At 44.8% G+C, this 25,264-nt stretch overlaps 1 protein-coding gene across 1 annotated transcript in view; it reads left to right on the top strand.

Annotated features, from left to right (window-relative positions):
- Window positions 1-25,264, top strand: part of SPOCK1 (SPARC (osteonectin), cwcv and kazal like domains proteoglycan 1) — a 294,313-nt gene that overhangs the window by 188,105 nt on the left and 80,944 nt on the right. Inside the window, exon 5 of the mRNA XM_071570122.1 lies at window positions 13,299-13,431. Within this exon, the coding sequence (XP_071426223.1) occupies window positions 13,299-13,431 (133 nt within the window). The remainder of the gene's footprint in view (window positions 1-13,298; window positions 13,432-25,264) is intronic.

Here is a 25,264-nt window from a genome sequence, read left to right as displayed (position 1 = left end):
GAGAACAGAGTTAGTTAAGAAGAGATGAAAACACTAATGAAGACTCAAACCTGCTCCTCTTGTCTCACATCTGCTCTCTTGCCTTGCTCAGAAGGCAACTGAGAAGACAGAAATACAGCAACTCATGGGTCCCCTGCCTTTTCTTTCCTCTTTTTTTTATCAATTCTTTGTACATTAATGGCATTTGATGGTTCATGTGGAACAGAAAGGGCATTTTATAGATTAGTTGTATAAATTCTTCTGCCCCTTCCTCATTGCCACACCTTGTCATGTGTGTGCCTTTATTGTGGTCACTCTCCAGCTTTAAATCTCTTTCCAGAGACACATTTTTGACACGTTTTTCAGTCTCAGCTAATCCAGTTTACCTGAAATCCCAGACTGCCAAACTGAATTCCCCTGTGGTCAGTCCTGCTCAGCACCTCATCCACAGGTCAGTTCTGGAGCCTCTGTGTTCTGTGTGTGTATAATCTTTGCATTTGCAAAGGAAGAGCCCAGAAGGCTGAGGGGTTTGTTAATTCGTTCCTTCATTAGTTCTGAAATTCCTGCTTGGTTTTGGACCACCTGAGAGAGACACAGGGACTGAAACAAAGAGACTGATGTGAGAAGAAACCTGGTGTGTGTGGTTGTGGCACAGGGAGCTTCTAACGTGGACAGGATGATCCTGAGCAGAAATCACAGCAACTGTGCAAGGAGAGACAAGGATAAACCAGAGCCAACACCTACAAAGGTTCTCAGACTTCCAAGGACTCAAGTGGTGAGAACACAGATGTGCAGGTGACCAGAGCACAATAAACAAAGGGACACGTGTGCTGAAGAGAAATTGGAGGGGGAAGGAGGGATTGAAAGTCAGGGGGCACATCTGAAGCCAACACCACCTTCTGCTGAAACTGATTCCTGTTTAATAACTCAGCAGCAAAGCATTGAAATCTGTATTTCTTTTACAAAACCTGTTGAAGTCTCATCTAATGTTACATTTTCTGTCTAAATATGCAACTGGTTGTCTGGCTTTTTTTCACACAGTATAATTGGCTTTTGAGCCTCCATGGCAGGGGAGCCTGTGGAGTTATATCATCCAAGAGTAGGAAAGAAGGAGTGCCAGGCTTTGGGATTCAAGGGCACAGCAAAGTGAAACCTTAATTATTCAGTGGAAGCACCTCCTGAAATGTGGATCCTGCACTTCCCACGAGTGTGTCCATTGCATTCATCATCAAATGTTCCCTCAAGGTGTGTTGCACCATGTGCTGTCTCTCCACTGGATCATGTGCAGTCAAAGCACCATAAATTAATGTGATTATGTAAATGCTGTCCATCACTTGGGACCTTCCTGCAGCTGTAGTCACCTCTCATTAGGACACAGCCTGAGAGGGGATGGGTAATGCTCTTGATGGCCTCATTTGAGAGCTGGGAATGGTGTGGGTTTCATGAGCTCCATCTCCAGCATCCAATAACCAGACAGACAGCCCTGAACAGACTCAGAAATTCAGCAGGATGTTCAGCCATTCCTGAGCTCTCTACAACACTCAGAAATTCAGCAGGATGTTCAGCCATTCCTGAGCTCTCTACAACACTCAGAAATTCAGCAGGAAGTTCAGCCATTCCTGAGCTCTCTACAACACTCCGAAATTCAGCAGGATGTTCAGCCATTCCTGAGCTCTCTACAACACTCAGAAATTCAGCAGGATGTTCAGCCATTCCTGAGCTCTCTACAACACTCAGAAATTCAGCAGGATGTTCAGCCATTCCGAGTCCTGAGCTCTCTACAACACTCAGAAATTCAGCAGGATGTTCAGCCATTCAGAGTCCTGAGCTCTCTACATCAGCAGTGCTGAATAAGCAACAGGAGCATTAGCCTATTTAGATGCTAAAAAGGATGGGATTTTAAAATTACCCAGCTCCTTATAGTGTTTATAACACGTTGAGTTTCCATGAATTTCACTCACATTCATTTTATTCTGACACAGGAAACTGCATTCTGATTATTTCCCCAAACCAACCTTGTACAGTGGATTGTGACTACACTCTGGAGGTGGCTTTGGGATTGATTTTTTTTTTAATTGTCTTTTGCTTGACAAGCTAATTCTATTCAGAAATCACACATGAATTCTTAGGTAATCGATGCTAATTGTAAAAATCCTCAACAGCTTAATCTGCTGTAGATTTCTTGAGAATTTAATAAGCCTCTCACATAATAAAATGTGTCAGAAGGGGCAAATATTTTGCTAGCACAGCTTGTAACTGATTGTTTGTACCGTGGCAGCACAAGTACTGTGCAGTCATTTTTAAAAAGAAACATTTGGTTTAGTGCCTTCAGGGCAAGAATTTTTGCAATATTTTTTAAAATTCATTTACTTTCTCATCCCTACCAGAAATATGTCAGGTTTTTTGGGTGAGGATTGCACGTTATTCTCCTCAAGGAAAGCAAAAGCAACATAATGAAGCAGAACTCAGCTGAGCTGCCTAAGGATGCTTTGGGAGGGGGGTTGATTTTTTTTTCCCCTGCAGTTGCAAAATGACAATAAGATATTTTTTTTTAACCTTTTTTCTTCAGGGAAAAAAAAAAAAAGAAAAATCACAAACTCTCACTTTTTGAGCAGTAGAACATTTTGGAATGTGGAATTAAGGAGTGTGTTGCACTTGACTGAACTGTGCCACTGGCAGAATAAATAAGGCTGAGTTCTAAACTGGGCTGAAGGACATGGAGCTGATGGAGCCCCCAGGGTGGGGCTCCCACCTCTTCCAGCCCATTAGTTTGTCCCAACACTTTCATCCTGGATGTCTGTGGAGACACCACCCAGTGGAGTTGGGATGGTGTTAAACTTCACACACCTCTGCATTTGGCCAAGGGAGGAGGATGGTTGGAAAGCTTTGCTTTTCCCTCCACAGCTTCTGGGAGGGTCATGCTGGGACTTTATTAAAGGCTGCCAAGAATTCTCCCTGGATTTTTAGCCTTCCCAAGTGACCTGCCCCTTTGTGTTTGCACAGCTACAGCCACTCAGGGTTCTGCAGTGGGACTGGAAATATGAGCTGGGGCAGGGACATGGTGGGAAATGCTCTGCCACCTCCACTGCAAATGATTTGAAGCTGCCTAATTGCCTGAAACAGGGCAGAGGGAGGGAGGAGCAGTTTCCTCCCCAGACAAAGCTGCCAGCTCACATTAATCTCACATCCCATCAGCAGTTCAGCTCCCTTGGACACCTTGGCAAGTTCTGCCAGCAGGAGGAGGAAGACCTGCTCAATGCATTGTTTCCATATCAAAATAAATAGATCCTGGGCAGAGGAAAAGGCACCTTCATCCTCAGGATCTATTCTTTTTTGGTAACAGGGAGAAAACCCACAGGCTGTCAGAGCAGGACAGAAAGGCCAGTGGCAAATAAAAAGTGTTTCATTTGCTGCATAACTCACCTTAAAAACCCAGTGGCAAGTTCTGCATCTCAGCCTGTGGAGTGCAGGGTTCAGAAGTGGCTGCTGGAGATTCCTACAAAGAGAGGAGTGGGGAGGAAGATTTCAGCTTTCCTTGTGGACTTCCTGCTATCTCCCCTCCTCCTTGGAAATTCAAGGCACTTCATTTTAGTTTTACATAGTTTATTTGGTGCCTGAGATTCCTTTTTATGTTGGTAGAAAAATAATGATGAAAAGGAAAATAATTCTCTTATGAAAATTCATGAGAACAGCCAGAGTTTAGAAGCTGTGTTATTTATTCAGGAGAGCACAATGACTTTTAAGAACACCAGGATTTCATGTTTGTGTGGATTTTGGGGTTTGGTTCTTTTCCTTTGTGTACCTTGCCTGTTTTCAGACAACTGTGCAGCTGTTGAGCATATGCATGAGGTCTAAAAGGTAAAAATCATCTGGAGTTTAGATGAAAAAATAAATTGCCTGTAAGCACAAAAACCTGTTAGCTAAGACTGCAAGTGGAACTTTCAAACACCATTTTTATGTACTGAAGTGCTCCAAGGCAGAAATCCATGTGCTTCTCTAATGGCCTTACCAAACAATCATATCATTTTCAGTCCAGGAATAAGTAAAGCCAGGAACAAACAGCTCAGAAAGGTTCTTGTACTGAGACCCTGATACTGTGCAGGGGAGTTGTCTTGGCAGTTCAAGAGTATCCTTAATGACAAGTTATATCTGTTTAGACACAGACCCTGCTGTTGCTGAGTAGCCTCACTCCGTGGTGGCTTTTGGGGCTTCTCTGCCTCGGTGTTGTTGGATCTCAGAAATCACCTGCAGCACTTTTATCATCTCAGTCATTCCCCCACTGCAGTTCTGCCCTTCTGGGTCCTCAGAATCCATGTCAGCTTTTCCAAGACCTCTGTTCCTTTAAAGCACACAGGAAAATAAGAAAGGAAAAGATTCCTTCATCTTGCAGAGCCAATAACCCTGAGCACCCTGGGCCCCAAGACTCCTTCTTCTCTTTCAAGAGCTGGTTGCTGGCTGGACCTGGTGGGATCCGTGTAAGGATCTTCAGGGCATTTTCCCTGCAAGATGTGTCAGGGTTTTTCTTGCTGCTGTACCAAACTTTCAGCCTTCCCTGTATCCAGCTGGCAAATTCCTTCTGGTGTGTTTTTTCCCCATGCTTGTTTTGTGCTGCCTTCTTACTGCTGGTGAGAAATAAAGGCTTGACTCTTCCTCCTCCCTTGGAAATACCTGTTTTTCATTTCACTGCAATGACACCTGATATACTTTCACCTCAACAGTTGAGGTTTTGCTTTAACTCTTGCCTCAATTTGTCATCTCCAACTCCACCTTCTGAGTACAACCTGCTTTCTGGGAACACTCCTGAGGCTACTGGTGCTCTCCAGGTTTAATTCCCAGTATAATCTCACTGGTGCCATTGTTTGAAAGAACAGCAAGTAGGCAGAGAATCCATTTACTGTGGGAGAAGGTCTTGAATGAGCCTCATTCTGCCAGAAGGTTCCCCAGTCACTGCCAAACCCATGAAGGACCTTTGAACATCTACCAAGGTACAATGAGTTGAGGACTTTGTTTCTTGTGGCTCTTTAATCCCAGATCTGTTGGGGAGCAGAAACAAAGGCAGCAAGAGAAAGCAACCAGTAGCCTGAGATATGAGAAATGAGATATGAGAAATTATTTCTTTGGCTGTTGAAATCAAAGGAAGTGCTGCTATTAAGTGCAGTGGGATGATGCTGAATGCATGTTATTATTCTTTGTATGGGAAGGTGTAAAATGCAGGTAGAGAAATTGCTGTAATCATTTTGCAGTATTTGGATTAAATAAAGAGTCTGTATCTGATTCAATACATAGTACTTGGGTTTTTTTTTTCCCAAGGTAGTATCTGTAGATTGTTTTTTTCACACAGTTGACTGGTGGTGGCTCCAGGTCCATAAAGCTCCTGTGAAAAATCTGAAAGGTTGTAGAAGTGAGGCCAAGCTCTTAACTGCAATAAACAGGATCCCAAAATGATACAAAGAGAGAAGAGAGCGTTGCCATTTATACTGATATATTCCAGCTTTGTTATTCTTTTCCTCAAGAACAAGAGGAGCAACTTCTGCAGAGGAAAGATAGAAACAGGCAGGTACTGCTGGTTTATCTTTAGTGTGATAAGCTTCCTCCAGAGAGACAAGAGCAAACTGTGCATCAGGCATGGAAAAGGCACAGGCAGTACCTTTTAAACTCTCCCCACAGTGAATTGCTCCAGCTTCAGCAAGTCATTGTACATATAATACTCAGTACCAGCTCTGGTGCACTGAAATTTCAATTTTATTTGATAAAGCTTGAAACAGTTGCATCTGGCTTAGGAATTTTTGGTTGATAAAAAGTCTAGAAAGAAAAGGAAGATGGATGAAGTTAATCCTAAAGTTTAGAAATGTCTCCATGTGAGCTGTGTTTGAAAATTAATGTGCACAACAGACACCTGAAGACAAGTTGCCCTGAGGAATCCTTGCAGCAGATGTGCCCACCCATGGGTGGCTCATCCAAACCTGCCTTCCAGGGAACTGCCCACCCTGGGGATGCTGAGGGGGCTTTTGCTTCATGAAGAGACCTCTGGGAAGAGCTGGTCTTCCATGCAATCAACCCAGCAAGGAGCAGAGCTCTGAGAGCTTTGGGGCTTCTGGTTTGAGAGCAGAGGAAACAGGAACAGGACTTTCTGTCCCTGGCACTTTACATGCCAAGGAATGTGCAAAGCCCAGCCTTGGGTGCTCCAGGCCACTTGCAGCCTGAGCTGACCTGGCACAGCACCATCGAGACCTGGAGTGGCAGTGGCAGGAGGAGTTCAGTAACACCACTTCATCTCCATGAAATAATTTGGTTTTATCAGGTCAGTATTTTGGACCTAAGGCCTGTTTTGTCATAAAATCCCTGAGCAACTCAACACTTCAGACAGGACCTGCAGTGAGTGGTTGTTTGATTTGAGGCACAGAAAAACCAAGAGGTGATTTGCAACATGAATTGAGCCAAATTCTACATTTGTGTCACTTCACTGAAAGAGTGAGTTAAAGAACCAAAAGAGACAGTACCAATCTCACTCTTTCTTTACCTGATACTTTGTGTCAGTAGAAATTGTGTAACTTATTTGTTGGGGTTTTTGAGAAACTTTCTGCTGTTGTTTGCAGCAGACCTTGGAAAATTCACCAAACAAAACCTCCTTTGGATAAAGTGTCTTATTCTTGTCCACTAAAATTACTGATTAAGTTCTAAAGACTAAGGAGAAACTTCTCCTTTTTTCTTCTTCCTCCCAAAACTTTGGCAGGGTTTTCCAAACAGCAACTGCCAACTTGTGTTCAAAGGAACCTCCTTTGTGATTGCACTAAACCCATCAGTGCTTAATCTGATAATTTACTGTGGGTGCTTTTGGGAATAAGAGCTCTTGAAGCAGAGTAACATATTCCTGATGTGATAAATTTTCTTTGGAATGAAAGAGTTTTAGTGCCCTTTGTATCTTCACCAATCCTGGAGTTCATTTACAGCTTCAGCTGAATTTGCACTTGGATGATCAAATGTAACCACATAAAAGCACAGACTTTGTCTTGCTTATAAAAGCTGTTGATATTTGGGTTGGTTCTAACTGGCTGACAAATATTAATTGGGAGAAGAAAATCTGACATACTTTGCATTGTTAGATTATAATTTCTCAATTGTTTTTCAGAGTTTTGGTCATTATTTTCTATGGAAATATTACACAGCCTGTTCAGACATGACATGCCCCTGTTTTCTGCTAAGCTGTTGCATCTAAATTGAACACTGATACTCTCTTTGCACATTCTGGATCAAATTTCAAGGTCCTGCCTTTGATTTCATGTTTTATACCCCACCTAATTGTGTTATACTGAATTCACAGCAGCTTCACCCAGAGACTCCATCCCCACCTGCAACCAGCTGCAGAGAGGGACTAAGAGATCATTGTCTTTCCAACCTGTAAATTAATTAGAATTGGCCAATTAGTTCAGTAAATGGTAAGAAAATAAACTTTGTGCAATAGTTTGGAAGTATTGGGTGAAACAGGTTATCCATTTCCTCCTCCCTCTTTGTGATGCTCTTGGGTGATGCCCTCCAGGTTTCACCCTAAAAGATTAATTACTACCTTTTAAAAATGCCACTTTGAAATATTCTAAAATTTCAATTTTTCCAGAAGTATTATGAGGAATAAAAATGAAATTATTCCTCGTTCTAGGACTTGTGTAAAATTTAAAATTAAATGGACAATAATCAAATTGTAAATGTAAAAAAACCCCAAAACTTTGGGTTTGTACAAGTAACTTTATTTTGACCCCTGGCCAGAGGTTATTTCAATACATGCTCTTCTGTGCTGTAAGAAATAATAAAGAGATTCCCTAAACAGTCCAGCCCATGTTGTCCAGTCAAAGGGCTGGCCAGGAATTAAGGCTTTGGATTTGCTTTTGATTTGAGTTGGGTTTTTTTTCACATGACTCAGTGTGAGATGCTCTATTTGAGCCTTTGTGTTAATGAACTGCTGCAGAACCAAAGGCACAGCTCACACTCCCAGCAGGTTGTCTCAGTGCCCAGCACTGGTGCTGCCCATCCCTGGGGCTTCCAGCTGCCCCCACTTGGGGCTGAGCTCCCCAGGGCACACCTGGAAGTCATAAAATCTTGGGTGGAGCCAAGTTTTTTTTGAGTTTCTGAGCTCCTTTTTGCACAAACCTCGTGCTTGGCAGCATTGCAGGTGTCCGTGGGGCTCTGGCCAGAAATGCCATGCACAGTCCTGGCCTCTGGCAGGAAACATCTGGAAGCCCTGGGGCACTGGCCCTGCTCCTGTGCCAGCCAGGTGCCATCTCTCTGTGTTTTCCCAGTGTGGGGTAAGTGGTGTATCTTTCTTTCTAGACCTTATATCAACCAAAAATTCCTAAGTCATGTGCAACTATTTCAAGCTTTATCAAATAAACTTGAAAACTTCAGTGCACCAGAGCTGGCACTGAGTATTTGTGCTTATAATGAGACTCAGCTCTCCCTGGGTGAAGTGTGAATGTCTTAAACCACTAAAGTTTCTCTCTGTGTTAAAATGTTAAGAGGTTCAATTCTGTAAGACTTAAAAACGCCTTAAATCTTCTGCCTTTTGGTTCATTGGTTCCCAAGTCTGGAAAGCAAAAGCAGGCAGGGTTTGCCTACAAATCTTAATACTTGAGCAAAACATCCATGTGGTTTTGCTTCTGGAATATTGAAAATAGAAATGGGCACTTAAAGTAGCATTAAAGTTGGTTGTCAGGAAAAAATGAAAAGAAAAAAGGCCTAATTTGCTTTGGCCTGGCTTGTTCCTGGCACATTTATTGTAACCCAAGATATTTAGCACAGCAGAGCATGTTCCCAGTGGGGCAATGGGCACTCCCATTGAGAAGGGATTTGCTGCCTGGTTGCTTATGGCAGCCAATGTTCTTCTGTAGCTTTTAATTTGTTTGTTGGGATGTTTGATGGGTTGGTAGGATTGAAAAGGTTCCAAAAGTCTTATCTAGCCTCTCAAAATATCACTCCAGAGAAACACATGTTTGTTTTTTGGATAATATATGGCTTTTTTACAGAATAGGTGCTTACCTGTAGCTTTGGTGGGGGTGTGGAATTTGGGTATCCAGTCAAAACTTCCAGCTGTTGCTCACTTGGCCACACTGACAAAAATCACTTTTGACTTGCTCCAAATGGAGTGACACTTTGCAGTATTGTTTCTGACAAACATTTGTCTTGCAAAGAATATATTAATTTTTGCAAGCCAGGCTGGTTCTTGCCTCCCCTTCCAGGCCCCTGCAGCCCTGCCTGCCCCATCACACACATCACATGAGGTGCTGCTGAAACTCTTCAGGTTTTGGTTTATATTAAAGAAATGCTTTGGAATTCTTCATGTTATTCAACATCACTGTGAGAGTAAGTTTTATCTTATTGTTATTAGAAGATGCTGAAGATGAATGTGGGGGGTAGGAAGAGAATAACGTTTCCTTCACTGTCTACTGGCAGAACTGCAAACATTTTCAGGTGGAATTGTTTCAGCTCCAGCTAAAGGGACACACCTGAGTTGTTGTTGCTGCTGCTGCTGCAGTGAGAATGAGCTCCAGCCTAAAGCTGTGCACGTTCTTTATACTCAGCAAAGTGATGGAAAGGGCCACCAGGCTCAAGGAGCTGCTGGAATGGCTTGAAACAAACACATTTAATTACTTGTATTTTCTTTCTCTCTTTTTTTTTTTAATGATGATAGGAGAGTGAAAAACTGCAGGAGAATTTCCCCCTAGGATCTGGCTTTGCAATGTGAATCCTGAATGAGAGCAGGGAGGTGAAAGGCTGTGCAGAGACTGGAGATTGGAGACAGGGACCTTGGGGGTACTAATTGACAGGAAGCTCAACAGGAGCCACCAGTGTGCCCAGGTGGCCAAGAAGGCCAATGGGATCCTGGCCTGGATCCAAACTAGCGTGGCCAGCAGGCCCAGGGCAGTGACCCTTCCCCTGGACTCTGCCTTGGGGAGGCCACACCTTGAGTGTTGTGTTCAGTTCTGGGCCCCTCAGTTGAGGAAAGAGATTGAGGGGCTGGAGCGGGGCCAGAGAAGAGCAACGAGGCTGGAGAAGGGACTGGAGCACAAGTGCTGTGGGGAGAGGCTGAGGGAGCTGGGGATGTTCAGCCTGGAGAAGAGGAGGCTCAGAGGTGACCTCAGCACTGTCTGGAACTGCCTGAAGGGAAGTTCTGGCCAGGTGGGGGTTGGTCTCTTCTCCCAGGCACTCAGCAATAGGACAAGGGGGCACGATGGGCTCAAGCTCTGCCAGGGGAAATTGAAGTGGGAGAGCAGAAAAAAATTCTTTGCAGAGAGGGTGCTCAGGCATTGGAATGGGCTGCCCAGAGAGGGGGTGGATTCCCCATCCCTGGAGGTTTTTCAACTGAGACTGGCCATGGCACTGAGTGCCATGATCTGGTAAAGGGACTGGAGTTGGACCAAGGGTTGGACTTGATGATCTTGGAGGTCTTTTCCAACCCGATCCATTCTATGATTCTCTGAGACAGATGAGTGGACTTTTCTTTCAAGCCTGTAATGTAAAATGCCTGATGTAGTTTGGCCTACAGGTGTTTTGCAATATATTTTCTGCTTGCCACTCAGATCCTGTGATTTGTTTGGCATCACTCTGGCTGAAAACTGCAATTATAGCCCTAATTCTGCTGAGGTGCTCGTTAGTTCAGTGGCTCATCTCCATCCTGTGCCATTGGTGGCTCACGATGATGGCACTGAATCACACACTTCAGATTTAGCATTTCTTAGCTGATTTTCTCTAATTAATCCTAAGGTGGTGTTCTTAATAATTTTACATATAGATAAGGATCTGTGGTTTAGGATTATGGGAGTTAAAGCCAGGGAAGAGGTAGAAAGTCTGCTTTGTGCTATGCCCCATCCTTCTGCACAGCTCCTTTCACTGTTCTTTCCACACTCCACTCATGAGTAAATACAACATTCAAACATGTTTTTGACTCTGAATTTATGCACTTGCAGAAATGCAGGGCTGTAAGTAAAGGGAATGAGGAAATTTTCATGTCAAGCTGAAAAAAAAAACCAAAACCACCCAAACCAAAAGACATGCCAGTAATGGAAAGAGCTGGAGAAAAGAAGATAATGGTTACATTTTGATAAAAAGTGGAATAAACAGTTTGTTCAGCCTCAGCCTGAGAGATCCACACCTGGATTTGGATTTTAGCATCTGCTGTGGTGGTACCTCAGTGAGCAGAGAATGCTGCTCTCTGCATTAAGGAAACTTCTTCAAAATAACAAGAGAATTTAGTCTTAAATACTTGGCTTCTATTTTCATAGTTTATTATATCATGATTGGATTCCTTCTGTGGGCACAATCTTCTTAATAGTAGTATTCATCTCTGACAAAGGTTGGACTTGAAAACTGGAACTGAGCTGAAAGAATAGAATTTTTATTATTGAGCAGCTGAATGTGTCATTACATCAGCCTTGGTATTGTGTGGCAAATTGCAAGCTGTAGTGAAATTGCTTTAAAAAAATATCTGTATTTATTTTTCTAAAACTGTGATAAAGTCATTCAGCAGCACATTGAAATGCATTTCTGGCTGAACTGTTATATCTTTTTTTTTCCTGTGGTACAAGAACAGATGGCAGTTATTTTTCTCCCCAGTCTCCAGCAAAGCTTTGCCTTGGAAATGCTTTCAAGTGAAGCACAAGTGCCCATGACCAAAATGTTTCTGCTTTGTACCACTGGCTTGTGGCTTCTAAAGCAAACTTTTAATCAGCTGCAACATTAGGCTGCTGATGATGTTGCACCAGACAGGGAGTTCACTGGGACAGGGTATTGAGCCCTCAGTCACAATCATGGACATGTTTGGGATTAAGTTTTGGGAGCAGATGTCTTTTTAATGCAATAATTGTGTCCCAAAACTTGAGGACAACTCCAGTCACTCCCATAGGACCAACACTGGGAGGGGTTGGAGATGTTGTGACACTTTGGAGCATTCCTGGGGAGACTGTGAGTGACCTGAGAATCTGGGCTGGTCCTTCAGTAGCTGGTGTGTCAACAGGGCCCCTGCAGGTACAATGTCAAAGGGATTTGGTGATTTTGTACATTTTCATAAGCATGGGATAAATTTCATTGTTTTTCAAAGGATTTTGTTCTAAAAGCCTCACGACCTTACCAATAATTTGGCAACTCTGAAGATCCTGGTGAAAATATCTCTAAATACAACCTGATGTGACATCACTTGCCTGTGTGACAGAGACACTGTGCAGCTCAACAGAGTGCTGGATTCTGAAGTGAAATTATTTGTGGTTGTAAATCAAAATGAAACTGCCAAGTAATGTAAATCTGGGGCTGCCTACAAATTTATGACTTCTTAGATTGCCTGCTGTAATGTGGCATAATAATGGGCCACCCCAACCCCCTGCAGTGCTCCAGGCTGGGCACAGAGTGGCTGGAGAGCAGCCAGGCAGAGGGACCTGGGGGGACTGAGGGACAGGAAGCTCAACAGGAGCCACCAGTCTGCCCAGGTGGCCAAGAAGGCCAATGGGATCCTGGCCTGGATCCAAACTAGCGTGGCCAGCAGGCCCAGGGCAGTGACCCTTCCCCTGGACTCTGCCTTGGGGAGGCCACACCTTGAGTGTTGTGTTCAGTTCTGGGCCCCTCAGTTCAGGAAAGAGATTGAGGGCCTGGAGCGGGGCCAGAGAAGAGCAACGAGGCTGGAGAAGGGACTGGAGCACAAGTGCTGTGGGGAGAGGCTGAGGGAGCTGGGGGTGTTCAGCCTGGAGAAGAGGAGGCTCAGAGGTGACCTCAGCACTGTCTGGAACTGCCTGAAGGGAAGTTCTGGCCAGGAGGGGGTTGGTCTCTTCTCCCAGGCACTCAGCAATAGGACAAGGGGGCACGATGGGCTCAAGCTCTGCCAGGGGAAATTGAAGTTGGAGAGCAGAAAAAAATTCTTTGCAGAGAGAGTGCTCAGGGATTGGAATGGGCTGCCCAGAGAGGGGGTGGATTCCCCATCCCTGGAGGTTTTTCAACTGAGATTGGCCGTGGCACTGAGTGCCATGATCTGGTAAAGGGACTGGAGTTGGACCAAGGGTTGGACTCGATGATCTTGGAGGTCTTTTCCAACCCAATCGATTCTATGATTCTATAGAAGCATTGTTAGGAGCTGTATTTAATTTACTTGCTTTAAATTATGGTTTAGTGGCCTTGGCACTGCTGGGTTAATGGTTGGACTCGATCATCTTAAAGATCTTTCCCAGTTGAAATTATTCTGAATTAATACTGCATTGAAAATCCAGCTTTGCCTGACTCAGAGCAGCTTTGATTCCTTTGGTTTGTACAAACATGTTCAATCAACCTGGTGTGTTCTTATTTTGCAGCCTCCGACAGAAGAAGGGCACCTTGGCCCAGAAGCACTGGGGGGGAGCTGCCAACATGGCCAAGTGCAAGCCTTGTGCCCTGGCACATGCCAGCCCTGTCTGTGGCTCTGATGGGCACACCTACACCACCAAGGTGAGTTCTGCTCATCCCTGGCACTTGGGCTCACCCTGTGCTATGGAAGTTAAATACACTTCCTTAATAGGCAGCGGGAAATTACAGGCTTCTTTAGGAAGGTTTTTTTGTGTAAAAAGTGCTGATAAATGTAGATTTTTCCATATTTGACAAACAGCAAATGAGAATGACAAATCAAACTCATGACTTTCATGATTCATGTTTCTTTAAACAGCTCAGTCTCCCAATGAAGTCGAACAATTTTAATATTGATGATGCAACAGAAGAAAAATAATCATTTGATCAGATGGGCTTGGTCAGATGAGGGTTTTGGGATTGGTTTATTTTGGGATTGGTTTTGACTTTAAGATTTGGTCCCCAAATAGTGAAATAACTTGGCAGTATCATGGTCTCTTCAGTGATAGATTTTTTTTTTATTTTTTTTCCTGACTGTCTGGGTAACAATTCATTTAGCCCATGATTTTAATAGGCTTGTGTGCCAGATGCAGCATATATGGTACAATAAAAAAATTCCCATAACCCAGAGGGGATAAATTGGCTCATTGTTATACAGAAAATATGATCATCTGAGGGCTTGAGTCAATAAAAAGATCTGACTTTGCAGCCATTCAGAATTCCAGCTCTCCCATTAGTAAATAAAGCCTTCCATGTCTCAGCTTCCACCAGCAGCACTTCAGGCACTGGAGGGGTGTTCAGGGAATACCTTAAGGTTCTCTTTTCTTCCTGCATGCAAGGGAAGGTTTGACAGTCAGTAAAACTACCCTTTCAAACCCCAAAATATCTTTCACCTCCCACCCCCACCCCCCCCCCCCAAAAAAAAAAATCCAGGAAAATAAAGTTATCAAGGTGTGGGGGGGAAAAGCTGTGATGTAACAGTGATGTTGCAGCTCCTTTGTGTTCCCCACTGGGCAGCTGGAATTCCTCACTATTAATGCACACAAATATTAAATGACTGAGCCAGGGCAGCATTTTAAGCCTCTCTCCTGTTGTGGCTGAAGGATTTGTGTGGCCAAAGGAGCAAATCAGCACAAAGTGTCATCTGTGCACCCTCAGACTGCACAGAACTGGCTACACATTCCCTGTTAAACAAGTCACTCTTTGGTGCTCTCTGGGGGTTTCTATTGCAGTAATTTGGCATCTGTATTTAGGACTGAAATTGGGCTCATTTTGCAAACAGCTTTTTCTGTCTGAACTCTTGAGAGTATGTAACATATTCTGTAGGAAAGAGATTTCATGGCATGTTCTGTCACCCTGTTAACTCATTTCTGTGCATTTCCCCGTGTTTGCTCAGAGGGATTTTTTGGCCTCCTCTTGTATCCCACCATGAGACCTAAATGGTTTACTCAGAAGTTCTGCCAATGTTCTAAACTCCCCAAACTGTTATGACTGATATAACTCTGACAGCTCTAATGAAGACATGAAACAATTCCTGTTACTGTCACAGACACAAAGTTGCCTCTGTTTGGGGTTTTTGGCCTTTTTTCAAAGGAGATTTTAAAAATATTTTTTTTTCTGAAACGACTTTGTCTCATCTTCATTTATTGTATGTTCAACTACTAATTGCTCCTGTCCTAGAAAAATTCAATTTTTTGGTTTTATTTTAAAGAAGACAAGTTTTGGTAAATGTGAATACTTTAGGCAGAGCATTAAAATGAAATAATAAGTGTTAGTGTCCTAACAAATAATGTTTTTGTGTTCAGGAATGCTCAAGGGTTTCTGGTATCTTTTCAAAACAGAGCATGCACTTCCTTCAAATTCAATGTTAGTTTTCACTGGACAATGAGATCCTTCTTTCTTGCCTTTAAGTCACTAAAATCAAAGCTTTCTTTGTTCATTTTCTTTCACCTGCCAGTGCTGTTGGAAATATAATTTCAGGCCCTGTAGTGTTCCAGTATTGACTGTGCAAATGCAGGGACAGGACACCACAGAAATGTGATCAAATGCAGAAGAGACCTGAGTGTCAATTAATTGGCAGTAATTCTCATTAAGGAAATACCCAGATACCAAACATACACATCACAGGCTCTCATTCAGCCCCTTGATCCCAGGAGAATTCTGGCTGTTCCTCTGAAGACATTGCAGATCTAAAGGCAAGAACTTCTGGATGGAATTGGGGAAAGCCACCCAAAGCAGAGCACTCAATAATAAAGGATCAAAGGGGGAAAATAATTATAAAAAGTAAACCAAACCACTGTGTTTAAGTTTACTGCTTGATGTAGATAAAGGTTCAGGATGTTTAACTCAAGTCTCTCAGTTCCTCCAATGACACAGAAACCTTCAGCCCCTCAACTAATTTATTGAGGGCTAATCAAAGGAATCTCATGTTCTGCTGGAAAATACTCAATGGTGTTGATTTCCAGCACAAAGATAAATGGGGAAATATTGAAAATTATGAGAAATCCAGGCCCAAATCTTGTACTACAAAGGATTTATGTGTCACCTAAAGTATCTCAATAGGAGACTTTGGCTCTTGAGTTGATTCAGCCTCATGTGTGGGAGTTGTACTGCTTGAAGAAATCTGAGTGCCCTTCAGGCATTAAACCTTTCTGGTTCTTGTTCTCAACCCTTCAAAACTTGTCTTTGCTGTTAATTTGGATTATTTCATCTGCTACACACAAGTGCTGAAGTGGAAAGGGATGAAGATGTTTGGCTTAGTGTGCAGTGGGTTTTTGTTTCTTTTTGTTCTGGTTTTGTTTTCCAGAGACAAACTAATTCTTCCAAGCTCTGAGATTCTTTAGTTCCACCAATAATTCAGTGCCTGTGCATGACAAAATGTCAACACTGATGTGGCCTCCTCAGTCCCTGTGCCCTGTCTCTAGCAATTGAAAAATGAGTATTTTTGGACTTCATCACTTTGTTATATTTCTGAAAGTTTTATAAACTATCCCCTGTGAACTTTGAGGGCTTTAGGTTGATTGAAAATATTGTTAAATCTCTAATTCCTGCTTGACATGCAAGCTGTGTCTCTCATATTTGTACAAAGACACTGCCATTTCTTGGGTGTAGCAGCTCTGTTTGGTACTGTGATAATACAAAACACTCCCAGAGTTTATTCCAGGCAGAGTTCTCAAAGCTCTTTAAAGCACTGATGAATTGAGCTTGTGAGGTACATAAGCCCTGGAAAGAGCTCGCTGTAATTAGTTAATGTTTTTGTGAGCAACACGTTAAGAAGAATAACTTTGTAGCTGTCAGTTTTACAGAATGTTTAATTAAGCTTGTTAATAAAGCAATTACCTGAACATGACGAGGACTGCACTTAACTAGTCAGAAAATGAAAGTTGGGATGAGCTTAAATTACAAAACATTCCACCTCGATGACTAATGGCCCCTTCAAAGATGGAAAGGTACATTGGTATAATTATTATGATTCTAATTAGGTACATTGTTGTTTTGCAAAGTTTAATTAAATCATTGTGAACTAATTAAGTCCACGATCGTGTCTCTTTTTGTTTGAAAACAGAAAAATCACCTCCTGTTGTCATAACATTCGGTAACAAATTTGATGTTCAGGGATCTGCAAGAGAGAATTTTCCAGCAATCTTGAAACAGGAGAGAAAAACAATGACCAAAATAATCAGACACTATTAGTTAAATGAGTGTAGTGTGAGGGTTGCTGCCTTTAATTAGGAAGGGTCTGAATTCAGAAGCACAATTAGCAAATAGTTGTCAAAGTCTCCAAGTGTTGAGTATTTAGTGCCACGTGGTTTGGTTTTCCATAATCCAGTTCTTGGCTGTTCTTCCTCTCTGTGGTTTGTCTGAGGGATGACTTGGCTTTTCCTGGGGCAAAACAAGATGCTTGGCAAGTGTTGAAACCTGTTGGATCCCCAGCTGGATGAAGAGTTGGATTAAATTCTGTGCTAACCTTCAGCTTTGGTTTGGTTTTGTAAGGGAAAATTAAGGAAATAAGAGAGGGGTGGGGGAAAGGAAAAACAGGAAGAGTAAGACAAGGTAGGATATGGTTAAAGAAGTCCACAGAGAAGGAAATTAAGTCATCCTTATGCTCCCTGTATCAATTTTAAAGGTTGGTGGTGGGAGGTACAAGAATAAATTATTATTTCCTCTCCCCTTCCTCATTGTCTTCATCTTCTTATCTTAAATGAGCTCAAATCTCTCAAGCTCAGAGTCCAGACCTGGCACAGTCTGTGGTGGCTTCACCCTCTATGTGGCAGATTTGGTACATTCCCCAGTTCTCCCACTGACCTGTGCTGACACTGGGCAGTTCCTTTTATCCTCATTCCGAGTTTGGAAAGATCTGTACACTCAATAAAATGCTGCTTTGGAGTCATGGGAGCAAAGGAGGTGGAATTCAGGGTTGTGGAGTGGGATGTTGTTGTGTTACATTAAGAGTGTCTGTATGTGATGGGACAGCACCACTACTGAGTCTCCTGGAATATCCTGATCCAGCTGATCAAGATTTTTAATGGAATATTCAAATGCCCTCTTGGGAGAATTGAAAGACTTCATGAGCTGTGCCTGTTCTGATGGAGTTTTGTAGAGGAAAAATATTTTATGGCATCGTTACCACTTCCTTATTCCAGTAGCAGATTTTCCACATCCATTATTGCATTCCATGTGTTGCAGGAGGTTTCCCAACTGCAGCAATGCAGCTGGCATGAGGCTTTCAGCACTTCTGACTTCATTCTCCCAAATCCAACCCCAGGGAGGCTCCAGAGGGGTGGGAGAACTACAGTTTGCCCAATGTTGGGCACCTTTGTGCATCACCCTTTGGGCTCAGGCCCTTCTGCATCCCCCCGAGGCAGATGTTCCTCAGCCTGTCCTGGGCCAGGGAGACTCCAGTAGGATAATCCAAACACTGTGGGAGGCTGTTATGGCACAATCAAGCCCTAAATAATGAATTTTGCCTCTCAGAAGGCAAACCCCATGGAGCTCTGAGCTGTGCCACCACACTGCAGGCTTTGCTGGCCCAGAGCAGGAGGGGACAGTGGTGTTTGATCAAGGGCTGTGTGTCCTGAAGATGTTTCTGTGGTGGCTTTCTCTGCATGGCCCCAGGTCTGAGCAGAGGATTGGGATGAGGTAGATCTGCATTCCTCTGTTCCTTGTAGGTAGAGTGCAAAGATTGGTTTTTGCATGTGCTTGGAGAAGGGCATTGCTCTTTTGGACAATTAATATGCTCAAAAAATGGCTCTCTGCCTCCTCCATTCTTTGCAGTGCTGCCTCATGGGGGTGTCTTGGCCACAAATGGACAATCCAGGATAAGGATCAGTGCTTTGCCCTGGTGGGATAACCTTTGTCCAGCTTTGGGAGAGCTGGATACCACCACTTTGGGGCTCTGCTCAGAGAACCATGAGATTCCTGAACTCCCTTTCCTATCCCATTTAGTTTTATGTCCAAGTGAAGAAGCTTTTGCTTTTCAGTGATGTCAGACAGTAAATTCAAAATCCCAAACAATGTTCTACTGACTTTTTGGGGTTTTTTTAAAATTTTTTTATATCCTAACTGGGAAAAAATAGCCCTGCATACCCACTCCTTGTGCCTTGTGGCTGCTTCTGTGACAGCTCCCCAACTAAACCCCATGAATATAAACATGTTTGCAAGGAATTTTACCTGACATTGTATGAATTGTGAGAACAGCCAAAATAGAGGTTTCTGCAGTGACTCAACACATGGGGGAGGGGGGGGGGAATGAAGAGCTCTGGGCAATTTTTTCAGAGTAAGGGCTGCTTTGTCATACTGCCAGGTTTGAGATTCTGTGAATTAATGAGAAATTGCTGTGGCCCAAGACACTGTGGGTTTTTCAGCAGCTGCTTGTTGCTGTCCCCTTAAGTCTTTGGAGGGAGAGTCTCCATGAACACAGTTCTGTAAACACAAATTTGGGGAGGGAACCAACAAAAAAATAACCAAAAAAAAAGAAACCCTCCCAGAAACTAGTGTTGTGTTTGGAGGTTTTTTAATCCAATGAACAAACCTCTTACAAAGAAGGTACTGATGATCTTTTCTTCCTTTGCTCCCTTGCTCCCTTCCTCCTTTGCTCCCTTGCTCCCTTCCTCCTTTGCTCCCTTGCTCCCTTCCTCCTTTGCTCCCTTGCTCCCTTCCTCCTTTGCTCCCTTGCTCCCTTCCTCCTTTGCTCCTTTGCTCCCTTCCTCCTTTGCTCCCTTGCTCCCTTCCTCCTTTGCTCCCTTGCTCCCTTCCTCCTTTGCTCCCTTGCTCCCTTCCTCCTTTGCTCCCTTGCTCCCTTCCTCCTTTGCTCCCTTGCTCCCTTCCTCCTTTGCTCCTTTGCTCCCTTGCTCCTTTGCTCCCTTCCTCCCTTGCTCCCTTCCTCCTTTGCTCCCTTGCTCCCTTCCTCCTTTGCTCCCTTGCTCCCTTCCTCCTTTGCTCCCTTGCTCCCTTCCTCCTTTGCTCCCTTGCTCCCTTCCTCCTTTGCTCCCTTGCTCCCTTCCTCCTTTGCTCCCTTGCTCCCTTCCTCCCTTGCTCCCTTGCTCCCTTCCTCCTTTGCTCCCTTGCTCCCTTCCTCCTTTGCTCCCTTGCTCCCTTCCTCCTTTGCTCCCTTGCTCCCTTCCTCCTTTGCTCCCTTGCTCCCTTCCTCCTTTGCTCCCTTGCTCCCTTCCTCCTTTGCTCCTTTGCTCCCTTCCTCCTTTGCTCCCTTGCTCCCTTCCTCCTTTGCTCCCTTCCTCCTTTGCTCCCTTGCTCCCTTCCTCCCTTCCTCCTTTGCTCCCTTGCTCCCTTCCTCCTTTGCTCCCTTGCTCCCTTGCTCCCTTCCTCCCTTCCTCCCTTGCTCCCTTGCTCCCTTCCTCCCTTGCTCCCTTCCTCCCTTGCTCCCTTCCTCCCTTGCTCCCTTCCTCCCTTGCTCCCTTCCTCCTTTGCTCCCTTCCTCCTTTGCTCCCTTCCTCCTTTGCTCCCTTCCTCCTTTGCTCCCTTCCTCCTTTGCTCCCTTCCTCCTTTGCTCCCTTCCTCCTTTGCTCCCTTCCTCCTTTGCTCCCTTCCTCCTTTGCTCCCTTCCTCCTTTGCTCCCTTCCTCCTTTGCTCCCTTCCTCCTTTGCTCCCTTCCTCCTTTGCTCCCTTCCTCCCTTGCTCCCTTCCTCCTTTGCTCCCTTCCTCCTTTGCTCCCTTCCTCCTTTGCTCCCGTCCTCCTTTGCTCCCGTCCTCCTTTGCTCCCGTCCTCCTTTGCTCCCGTCCTCCTTTGCTCCCGTCCTCCTTTGCTCCCGTCCTCCTTTGCTCCCGTCCTCCTTTGCTCCCTTCCTCCTTTGCTCCCGTCCTCCTTTGCTCCCGTCCTCCTTTGCTCCCGTCCTCCTTTGCTCCCTTCCTCCTTTGCTCCCTTCCTCCTTTGCTCCCTTCCTCCTTTGCTCCCTTCCTCCTTTGCTCCCTTCCTCCTTTGCTCCCTTCCTCCTTTGCTCCCTTCCTCCTTTGCTCCCGTCCTCCTTTGCTCCCGTCCTCCTTTGCTCCCGTCCTCCTTTGCTCCCGTCCTCCTTTGCTCCCGTCCCCCTTTGCTCCCTTCCCCCTTTGCTCCCTTCCCCCTTTGCTCCCTTCCCCCTTTGCTCCCGTCCTCCTTTGCTCCCGTCCCCCTTTGCTCCCGTCCCCCTTTGCTCCCGTCCCCCTTTGCTCCCGTCCCCCTTTGCTCCCGTCCCCCTTTGCTCCCGTCCCCCTTTGCTCCCGTCCCCCTTTGCTCCCGTCCCCCTTTGCTCCCGTCCCCCTTTGCTCCCGTCCCCCTTTGCTCCCGTCCCCCTTTGCTCCCGTCCCCCTTTGCTCCCGTCCCCCTTTGCTCCCGTCCCCCTTTGCTCCCGTCCCCCTTTGCTCCCGTCCTCCTTTGCTCCCGTCCTCCTTTGCTCCCGTCCTCCTTTGCTCCCGTCCTCCTTTGCTCCCGTCCTCCTTTGCTCCCGTCCTCCTTTGCTCCCGTCCTCCTTTGCTCCCTTCCTCCTTTGCTCCCTTCCTCCTTTGCTCCCTTCCTCCTTTGCTCCCTTCCTCCTTTGCTCCCTTGCTCCCTTCCTCCTTTGCTCCCTTCCTCCTTTGCTCCCTTCCTCCTTTGCTCCCTTCCTCCTTTGCTCCCTTCCTCCTTTGCTCCCTTCCTCCTTTGCTCCCTTGCTCCCTTGCTCCCTTGCTCCCTTGCTCCCTTGCTCCCTTGCTCCCTTGCTCCCTTGCTCCCTTGCTCCCTTGCTCCCTTGCTCCCTTGCTCCCTTGCTCCCTTGCTCCCTTGCTCCCTTGCTCCCTTGCTCCCTTGCTCCCTTGCTCCCTTGCTCCCTTGCTCCCTTGCTCCCTTGCTCCCTTGCTCCCTTGCTCCCTTGCTCCCTTCCTCCTTTGCTCCCTTGCTCCCTCCCCAGAAACTGGCTACTTTCTGTCAAAGCCAATGGTCAGTGTTGGAAGGAGAAGGGAGTACTTTGGTCCTGTTGATGATCTCTCAGATCCTGCACTAAAGCAGGACAGAGAAACATTGGAGGTGTTCTGGGGACAGATTTAGATGGAGCACAACCTGGGTTTGTTTTGTCTTGGTATAATCTATTTTAAAGAGAGATTAGTTAAAGTTCCTGCTGGCCCTGACAGAAAGCAAAACTTATCCAAAGTTGTGCCTCCAAGTTTTAGGGACTCTGAGTTAAGAAAATTGGTCTAATTGGGGTATGGTGATGTTTATCTCCTTTCCCTCACCTTGCCTAGCAGGGAAAGGATATTTTTAGTTTGTTTTTCCATATTCTAACATGTCTCAGTCCAGAGCAATTTGGCCTTGCACAGACTGGGCTCTTTGTGATTAACACATTGTGTCAGTGTCTGAATCCATATTTTCTGTTTAATTCCTGAATCCATATTTTCTGTTTAATTCCTGAATCTCTTATTTTCCCATATTAGGCCTTGTCAGAGTTGAATGTTTTAATTATCAATTCAAGCCTACAGGATCTGGGGGAGTTCCCAATTAAATGTCTCTATTTAGGTGGGTTGCTGCAAGTGGTAATTCCTCCTTCATGTTATTTTGAGGTGGTTGTCTTGAGTTTAACCAGTGGGATAATAAACCCTAAATAAGTCTCAAAAAAAGTCTACTCTCATTGGAGTTTTATGCTTTTTTTTTCCTCCAGCAGTCACTTAAATTGACTGAACTTCATTGATAGGATTCACTTAAATATATCTCATTAAAGTAGATATTTTCATGTTTACCCACTAAGAGTTTCTAGCAACTAATTAGACCTGCTGTAGGGTAATGAAGCTCCTTATTATTCCATGTTAGTTGTTCCCAGAACACCCCAAAATACCAATGAAGGGGGTGGGAGGGTGGTGTGTGGGGTGAGTTGTGCATGTCTTAAATATCTTGGCCAAGGTATCACCAACCAACCATATTTGGGGGTTTTATGGCAATTTCTAGCACACTAAAATAATTTTAATATAGATTGATGTTGCATTCTGGTTTTGGTGTTTTGTTTCTTTAAACACTGACTTTCTTTACATTGCAAGAGTTGATGCTGAGGAAGTGCAGCTCAATGCAGGGAGTTTGGTCCTTGTGCTGTTCTGTGCTTTTTCAAAGAGAGAAAATAATATTTAGAATGTCACTGATTTCTCTCCTTCCCATCTACCAACTCCTACAGTGTTGAAGGGAGTGTTTTTGTAGAGGCACCCAGGTAAACACTGCCAATAATTAGAATTTTAAATATGTAACACTCCTGCTGCTGGCTGCTCAGTATTCCAAAAACTCAGGAAAACAATATTTTTTCTAGGGAATGTGTTTAAATATCCATACTGGAGTCTTCCAGAATTAAATGAGGCTGCATCTTGTGAGCATATTGGGAAATGAAGTTACATGCCCATCTCTGGGCTGGGAGATGTGGCTCTGTCAGTCCTATTTTACACAGTAAATTAACATCTTATTTAACACCTCAGTTCTCTGGATCATCCAAAAAGTTTGTGTTTTTTCCTGGTGTTCATTCTGTGGCCGAAATATTTTTTTTTCCTTTTTTGTTCTTCTGTATTTTTAATTCTCATTGCAACATTGTATCAGATTTATAAAAATTAGATTTATAAAATCAGATTTATAAAGTGATGAAACACATCCCCAGCAGTGACTTGCTTGGCCACGTTACCCCAAAGGACAGAACAGGAGATGCTGCATAACTTTGAATCATAGAATGGATTGGGTTGGAAAAGACCTCCAAGATCATCGAGTCCAACCCTTGGTCCAACTCCAGTCCCTTTACCAGATCATGGCACTCAGTGCCACGGCCAAGCTCAGTTGAAAAACCCTCCAGGGATGGGGAATCCACCCCCTCTCTGGGCAGCCCATTCCAATGCCTGAGCACTCTCTCTGCAAAGAAGTTTTTTCTGATCTCCAACTTCAATTTCCCCTGGCAGAGCTTGAGCCCATCGTGCCCCCTTGTCCTATTGCTGAGTGCCTGGGAGAAGAGACCAACCCCCACCTGGCCAGAACTTCCCTTCAGGCAGTTCCAGACAGTGCTGAGGTCATCTCTGAGCCTCCTCTTCTCCAGGCTGAACACCCCCAGCTCCCTCAGCCTCTCCCCACAGCACTTGTGCTCCAGTCCCTTCTCCAGCCTCGTTGCTCTTCTCTGGCCCCAATCCAGCCCCTCAATCTCTTTCCTCAACTGAGGGGCCCAGAACTGAACACAACACTCAAGGTGTGGCCTCCCCAAGGCAGAGTCCAGGGGAAGGGTCACTGCCCTGGGCCTGCTGGCCACGCTAGTTTGGATCCAGGCCAGGATCCCCTTGGCCTTCTTGGCCACCTGGGCACACTGTTGGCTCCTGTTGAGCTTCCTGTCCCTCAGTCCCCCCAGGTCCCTCTGCCTGGCTGCTCTCCAGCCACTCTGTGCCCAGCCTGGAGCGCTGCAGGGGGTTGGGGTGGCCAAAGGGCAGGACCTGCACTTGGCCTTGTTGAACTCCATCCCATTGGATCCAGCAGAGGGTACACCTGTCCAGGCCATGGGCTACCAGCTTTTCCAGGAGTATCTTATGGGAGACAGTGTCAAAGGCCTTGCTGAAGTCCAGATAGACACATCCACAGCCTTCCCCTCATCCACCAGGAGGGTCACCTGATTGTAAAAACTTGAGGCTCTTTCTTCTCACATATGTGGAAGGAACCAGCACTGAGTGACAGAAGAGAATGTTCTTATTAATAAGCTTCTACATTAAAATTACAGCAGGTGCAGAGGGAGAAAGAAGCAGCAGTGAGTAGAGTGTGACTTGTGTACTTTGAATTACTGTGTCAGAAGTGATGGATGGAGCAAACAATAAAATTTGACCTGTCCCGTTCTGCTTCTGAGGCTGGGAGCCTTAAGGCATTGGTAATTGGCTTCAGCCAGCAGTGTTAATGGAGGTGGATTGGAAAATGAGATTATTTGAATGATACAGGCTGCTTTACATTTTTAGTGTTCAAAAGAAAAGGCTGGAAACTCAAAGGGGCTGAAGTTGTAAGGCTTGTTCTTTGTAAACTGGCTCTTGTCCCTGGGTAATAGAGCAGGCAGAGAAGCAGTTTTGAGATAAAAGGTTCAGAGTGTGGAGAATATGAGTTATTTTAAATACTTTTGTGTGGCAGCATTTTTAAACCATGTGTGGGAGGTGCAATGCACCCAGTTTCCATTACACACATAAATCCCATTATTATCCTCAGATTGTGCACCTTGCTCAGAGGTGCCCCTGTGGAATGAAGGGACCAGAAAGCACAGCTTGGCCTTGGCATCACACACTGAGTTCTCAGTGTGGCATGAAGTGCTCAAGTCAACACAATTCTAATATTTGAAAAAAAAAAAAATCTATGCAGTTGAGATGCACAACTGAAGTGGGGTTTAAATAGTCACCCCCAAAGAAATTCTGTCACTTTAAATGTGTTCAGTGGGTGTTAGAAAGAAATGACACTGATATTACACAGGTAATACTGAGGAGGTGTTGTGGT

Source organism: Pithys albifrons, chromosome 15 (assembly GCF_047495875.1).
Source record: "Pithys albifrons albifrons isolate INPA30051 chromosome 15, PitAlb_v1, whole genome shotgun sequence".
NCBI classification, from domain to species: Eukaryota; Metazoa; Chordata; class Aves; order Passeriformes; family Thamnophilidae; genus Pithys; species Pithys albifrons.
The sequence above is the reverse complement of the archived record's forward strand: the minus strand, read 5'-3'. Positions and strand labels throughout refer to the sequence as shown.